The sequence below is a fragment of the Hylobates moloch genome, unplaced genomic scaffold, assembly GCF_009828535.3.
Source record: "Hylobates moloch isolate HMO894 unplaced genomic scaffold, HMol_V3 SCAFFOLD_7, whole genome shotgun sequence".
NCBI lineage: Eukaryota > Metazoa > Chordata > Mammalia > Primates > Hylobatidae > Hylobates > Hylobates moloch.
Window position 1 is genome coordinate 609,150 of NW_026652282.1, and position 7,487 is coordinate 616,636.

A 7,487-nucleotide genomic window follows, 5' to 3' on the forward strand; every position below is an offset into this window, starting at 1 on the left:
TATCTATCTATCTATCTATCTATCTATCTATCTATCTATCTATCTATCTATCCATCCATCTATCCATCCATCTATCTGTTTGTCTACTGATTTATCTATCTAGCTAGCTATGGCAGTTGTTTGCAGCCAAGGAGATTTTACTCCCAGGAGACATTTGGCTATGTCTGGCAACATTTTTTGGTTATCACAGATGGGATGGATGCTACTGGCATCTGGTGGGTGGAGTCCGGGGACACTACAGTTCACAGGATGGCCCCTTCACAGAGAATCTTCTAGCCCCAAATGTCCCTAGTGCCAAGGTTGAGAAACCCTGAGCTAGATACCAAAAAAGAGCTAATATCTCTTTAATAAGCGTTTCAAAAAATAGAGGACCCAGACAGTAGAGGAAAGGTAAAATGGAGTCCAACTAAATTCACAGTGCCATGGTGGAGAACCCCTGGATTGTGCTGTCTCCAGCACTCAGTAGCTCGAGCAGGAAAGCCTCTCACCGTGGGTCCCTCCCCAGGGTGGGAGCAAAATCAGCGTCCAAGGTTTTCTTCTGCACAGTTGTGTCTGACCTTCCAGGACTCTTTGCAACTCAGGAAAAGGGCTGAGATGCCTTTTCCCTGCCTGTATTTTATACTTTAGATGGCTGGGTGGTGCCCTGAAGAGCTTGCACAATCAATCCAGAAGAACCATGTACCCAATTTATCCAGGAATGCCTTCCAGCTTAGCAGATGTGCTGCCACATAGAGAACTGTTTTCCATTGAATTTGGCATGGTGGAGGCAATTTTGAATGGATAACAGTACAAGAATGCAGTTCCAGTAAGATTTTTGAGTCATTCCGTTAATGTTTCCATATAAATCCTAAGTAAATTATAAACCATTATTTCTGTCACTTCATTCTTAGTAAATTCTGACTATATTCTTAGTAAAGTGTAATTGAACAAACCATGTGCATTTTATCAAAGAGCGGGCTCTGCCCTGCTATTTAAAAATACAAATATTGAGCCAGGCACGGTGGCTTACGCCTGTAATCCCAGCACTTTGGGAGGCCGAGGTGGGTGGATTGCTTGAGGTCAGGAGTTCGAGACTAGCCTGACCAATACGGTGAAACCACGTCTCTACTCAAAATACAAAAATTAGCAGGGTGTGGTGGCCTATGCCTGTAGACCCAGCTACTCGGAAGGCTGAGGCAGGAGAATCACTTGAACCTGGGAGGCAGAGGTTGCAGTGAGCCGAGATCAGGCCACTGCACTCCAGCCTGGGTGACAGAGCGAGACTCCATCTCAAAAAAACAAAAACAAAAACAAATATCAGAGCTTCGTTTCTTGAAGCTGAATCTCTCATGATGCATAGGCATCTGTGGCTTTGTGATTTGCTCAGTTGATTCTGATGACAACTGGGCTAGGGGTCACTGTTAATGGAAGCCTCAGAATGTTTACAGACACATGCTACCATACTCATTTTTGGATTCAAATTCCAAGGCACATTTAAATGTCCTTGCCTGTCCCACACCTATTCAATTCCTTACCGAGTTACATTGACTTGATTCTCACTCATGGCCCACAAAACAGTGTATATGGTCATTGTTAATCATTGCTTTTATTACAATGATTAGGTTGAATGTAATCACAACTGGGCTTATTTTTTAAAACATCTATGACACTGTCTTAGACATGACATTAGAAAAATGGAGTGTTGCCAGGTATGGTGGCTCATGCCTGTAATCCCAGCACTTTGGGAGACCAAGGCAGAAAGATCACTTAAGTCCAGGAGTTCAAACTCAGCCTGGACAGCATAGCAAGATCCCTTCTCTACAAAATAAAAAATTTAAAAAACTCCAGCCAGGCATATTGGTGTATGGTTGTAGTCCACGCTACTTGGGAGGCTGAGATGGAAGCGTCCCTTGAGTCCAGGAGATCGAGACTACAGTTAGGGCTGGGTGACAAACAAGCCCTCAGTTCTTAAAAAAAAAAAGAAAGTGTGGTATTTAGGAAATATTAAGGCTCCCATTATAATGTATGTGTAATTGAGAATTCAATAGGGACAATTTTAAAAATGAGAACTTTCTCAATCTTTTCACTGGATTATTCAACATATTAGTTCCGAATAACTAAAGAATACTTCAGTATTTATAAAACTCTTACATACATAATGAAGATTTTCCTATCATCCTTTCTAGGTTGCCTCTGTTAAACCTTTTTGTAATTATTAACTCAGCAGTGCTTGGACTTCATGGGGAAGAATGATACACCAGCCTTGAGGTTTTAGCTAGTGAGCGTTATTCAGCTTTAATTACAAATTCTAGAAAACCTGTTACACCAATAGTGCCAGCTTCTGAAGAGCCCAATTTTAGCCTTGAAACTCACCTTGAAACTCTGGCATAACCATAATTACATGACCATATTAGAGTTGCTTTTCTGACTCTTGCCCAAAACTGGGATACAACAACTTTAAAAAAAGAAATTGCCAAGAGTAGAAACCGTGTCTAAAGCATTTTCTCCAGGAAGAATTTAACATCTTTATAAGGCTGACCCAGATTCATCACCATCTCCATGACTGTAGCATTTTCTCTGATTTTGTTATTACAATGACCTCTGTAATGACCACCATGCAAATACTTGATCCACACACACTCGCAGGAATGGGATTGACGTCTTTGACTACATTTCATGTCCTTGAACCCATGGTCAGGCCAGCCTAACATCAGATTCAATAGGGAGTTCTTATTTGCAGTCAATCACTTTCCACAACCTTCTCCAGGCTGTAAAAACCATTGGGCATTTTGCAATAGCAGCCACCTGGGCTGATGCATCACAGAACCACCTATTTTTGTGTTATTCCAGTGACCTAATGCCACGGTAGAGCATTTGGGGAAATGACATCTTCCTCCTTTTTCTTTTTTCTGCAGTTTTGATAGCAGAATCAAGGTGTTTGCCAATGGGACCCTGGTGGTGAAATCGGTGACGGACAAAGACGCCGGAGATTACCTGTGTGTAGCTCGAAATAAGGTTGGTGACGACTACGTGGTGCTCAAGGTGGATGTGGTGATGAAACCGGCCAAGATTGAACACAAGGAGGAGAACGACCACAAAGTCTTCTACGGGGGTGACCTGAAAGTGGACTGTGTGGCCACCGGACTTCCCAATCCTGAGATCTCCTGGAGCCTCCCGGATGGGAGTCTGGTGAACTCCTTCATGCAGTCGGATGACAGCGGTGGACGCACCAAGCGCTATGTCGTCTTCAACAATGGGACACTCTACTTTAACGAAGTGGGGATGAGGGAGGAGGGAGACTACACCTGCTTTGCCGAAAATCAGGTCGGGAAGGATGAGATGAGAGTCAGAGTCAAGGTGGTGACAGCGCCCGCCACCATCCGGAACAAGACTTACTTGGCGGTTCAGGTACCCTATGGAGATGTGGTCACCGTAGCCTGTGAGGCCAAAGGAGAACCCATGCCCAAGGTGACTTGGTTGTCCCCAACCAACAAGGTGATCCCCATCTCCTCTGAGAAATATCAGATATACCAAGATGGCACTCTCCTTATTCAGAAAGCCCAGCGCTCCGACAGCGGCAACTACACCTGCCTGGTCAGGAACGGCGCCGGAGAGGATAGGAAGACGGTGTGGATTCACGTCAACGTCCAGCCACCCAAGATCAACGGTAACCCCAACCCCATCACCACTGTGCGGGAGATAGCAGCCGGGGGCAGTCGGAAACTGATTGACTGCAGAGCTGAAGGCATCCCCACCCCGAGGGTGTTGTGGGCTTTTCCCGAGGGCGTGGTTCTGCCAGCTCCATACTATGGAAACCGGATCACTGTCCATGGCAACGGTTCCCTGGACATCAGGAGTCTGAGGAAGAGCGACTCCGTCCAGCTGGTATGCATGGCGCGCAACGAGGGAGGGGAGGCCAGGCTGATCGTGCAGCTCACTGTCCTGGAGCCCATGGAGAAACCCATCTTCCACGACCCGATCAGCGAGAAGATCACGGCCATGGCGGGCCACACCATCAGCCTCAACTGCTCTGCTGCGGGGACCCCGACACCCAGCCTGGTGTGGGTCCTTCCCAATGGCACCGATCTGCAGAGTGGACAGCAGCTGCAGCGCTTCTACCACAAGGCTGACGGCATGCTACACATCAGCGGTCTCTCCTCGGTGGATGCTGGGGCCTACCGCTGCGTGGCCCGCAATGCCGCTGGCCACACGGAGAGGCTGGTCTCCCTGAAGGTGGGACTGAAACCGGAAGCAAACAAGCAGTATCATAACCTGGTCAGCATCATCAATGGTGAGACCCTGAAGCTCCCCTGCACCCCTGCCGGGGCTGGGCAGGGACGTTTCTCCTGGACGCTCCCCAGTGGCATGCATCTGGAGGGCCCCCAAACACTGGGACGCGTTTCTCTTCTGGACAATGGCACCCTCACGGTTCGTGAGGCCTCGGTGTTTGACAGGGGTACCTATGTGTGCAGGATGGAGACGGAGTACGGCCCTTCGGTCACCAGCATCCCCGTGATTGTGATCGCCTATCCTCCCCGGATCACCAGCGAGCCCACCCCAGTCATCTACACCCGGCCCGGGAACACCGTGAAACTGAACTGCATGGCTATGGGGATTCCCAAAGCTGACATCACGTGGGAGTTACCGGATAAGTCGCATCTGAAGGCAGGGGTTCAGGCTCGTCTGTATGGAAACAGATTTCTTCACCCCCAGGGATCACTGACCATCCAGCATGCCACACAGAGAGACGCCGGCTTCTACAAGTGCATGGCAAAAAACATTCTCGGCAGTGACTCCAAAACAACTTACATCCACGTCTTCTGAAATGTGGATTCCAGAATGATTGCTTAGGAACTGACAACAAAGCAGAGTGTGTAAGGGAAGCCAGGCTGGGGAATCAGAGCTCTTAAATAATGTGTCACAGTGCATGGTGGCCCCCGATGGGTATCAAGTTGAGGTTGATATTGATCTACAATTGTTGGGAAAAGGAAGAAATACAGACACGAGAAGGAGGGCTCAGCCTCGCTGGGAACTTTCTTTTGTGTTTACATCATGCCAGAGGCTTCATTCAGGGTATCTATGCTCTGACTGCAATTTTTCTTTTTTTGCAAATGCCACTCGACTGCCTTCATAAGCGTCCATAGGATATCTGAGGAACATTCACCAAAAATAAGCCATAGACATGAACAACGCCTCACTACCCCATTGAAGATGCATCACCTAGTTAACCTGCTGCAGTTTTTACATGATAGACTGTTCCAGATTGACAAGTCATCTTTCAGTTATTTCTTCTGTCACTTCAAAACTCCAGCTTGCCCAATAAGGATTTAGAACCAGAGTGATTGATATATATATATATATATATATATTTTAATTCAGAGTTAAATACATACAGCTACCATTTTATATGAAAAAAACATTTCTTCCTGGAACTCACTTTTTATATAATGTTTTATATATATAATTTTTTCCTTTCAAATCAGACGATGAGACTAGAAGGAGAAATACTTTCTGTCTCATTAAAATTAATAAATTATTGGTCTTTACAAGACTTGGATACATTACAGCAGACATGGAAATACAATTTTAAAAAATTCCTCTCCAACCTCCTTCAAATTCAGTCGCCACTGTTATGTTACCTTCTCCAGGAAACCTGCACTGGGGAAGGCTGTGATATTAGATTTCCTTGTATGCAAAGTTTTTGTTGAAAGCTGTGCTCAGGGGAGGTGAGAGGAGATGAAGGAGAAAACTGCATCATAACTTTACAGAATTGAATCTAGAGTCTTCCCCGAAAAGCCCAGAAACTTCTCTGCAGTGTCTGAGTTCTCTGTCTGGTCTAAGGTGGCTGCTTCTTCCCCAGCCATGAGTCAGTCTGTGCCCATGAATAATACAGGACCTGTTATTTCCATGACTGCTTTACTGTATTTTTAAGGTCAATATACTGTACATTTGATAATAAAATAATATTCTCCCAAAAACCGGGCAGTGATGACAATGCTATTTTCAAGGACAAAAGAGGGTCACATGAATTTGGGTTTCCATCAGAGCGGTTGAAAAAACAGCTTTCATTCACCTTCTCTCAATGATTATCTTCTCTACACATTTTTAACAGGCAAAGAAACTGAGTCAAAGGCAATGATTCTGATGACAGATTTGGCAGGCAGGAAGGCAGGGTTTGAGTGCTACTTGCATGTAGTGACAATTTCAGTATGCAGCAAGACAGTGTGGGGACTGAGAAGCAGTGCTCTAGGAAATCCTCCAGGATTTTTCTTTTTAAATTTTTGTCAAAGTGACATCTGGAAATACATGTACTGGTGTTCCACAAATATGCAAAACTGTCCTTCTGTCGCTTCCCCTGAGAGGAAGGAAAAAGGCAAACAAGATAAACATTTGGGAAAAATATGACTGTCAGCATTTCAAGAAATGCACTGTCGCCAATTGTTAAAGAATGTCGGTCATGGAAACTAAAGAATGCAGCTTTTTCCTTTTTTTTTTAACTCTGTGGGGGGCATAGAGCCTGTCTCTCATTCATGAATCCACTTATTTGCTTAAATATGTCTGCACAGCCCTTACTGTGTACTGGATTTCAAGAGAGGCCTGAGGAGGCAGAGAGGTGAAAGAGGAGGCAGTGCTTGGAGTGTTTGTCCTCAGTAGACAGGCTCTTCAGATGGTGCAGGGTCTCTCAAAATGCACATGAGTGACATTTGGGGCTGGATGATTCTCCGGGCTAGGGTGTCCTGTGTAGGGTGATGAGCAGCATTCCTGGGCTCTACCCACCAGATACTAGTACCCTCCCGCCCCAGCAAAATTGTGATGACCAAAAATGTCTCTGGACATTGCCAAATGCCCCTTTAGGGGGTGCAAACTTGCTCCTAGCTGAGAGCCACTGACATAAAGGATAGATTAGATTGGTAGATAAATAACTGACAGATGACTGATGTAGATAGATAAGTGATAGATAGATGGTAGATAGATGACAGATAGATAAATGATTGACAGATATAAAGTGATAGATCATAGGTTGATAATAGATATTGATAGGAGACATAAATAGATAAGGATTGATACAGATAGATGATTTATAGTTACACATAGATAATAGGTATGGAAAGGAGTAAGGTAGGTAGGTAGATAGATAATAGATGGTTGGATGGATGATAGATACACAGATAGATAAAGGATGGATAGTTGGGTGGATGATAGATAGGTATATAGATAAATAGATGATGGATGTTTGGATGAATTATAGATAGATGATAGATAATAAATGGTTGAATGGATGATCAATAGATGGATAGATACATACATAGACTGATGATAGATGGTTGGGTGGATTAGATAGGTAATTGGGTAGATGACAGAGGGGTAGATAGAAAAATAGATGATGGATGGTTGGATGGGTGATGGATGGATGGATGGATGGATAATAGATAGATGGATAGATAGATAGATGATAGATAGATAGATAGATGATAGATAGATAGATAGATAGATCATGGATGACTGGA

General features: G+C 44.7%; 1 protein-coding gene across 1 annotated transcript in view; it reads left to right on the forward strand.

Moving 5' to 3' along the window:
- MXRA5 (matrix remodeling associated 5) overlaps nt 1-5,957 on the forward strand; it is a 33,909-nt gene extending 27,952 nt beyond the window's left edge. Inside the window, exon 7 of the mRNA XM_032756535.2 lies at nt 2,895-5,957. Coding sequence (XP_032612426.1) covers nt 2,895-4,803 — 1,909 coding nt within the window. The 3' untranslated portion in view covers nt 4,804-5,957. The remainder of the gene's footprint in view (nt 1-2,894) is intronic.
- Nucleotides 5,958-7,487: the final 1,530 nt, after the last annotated feature.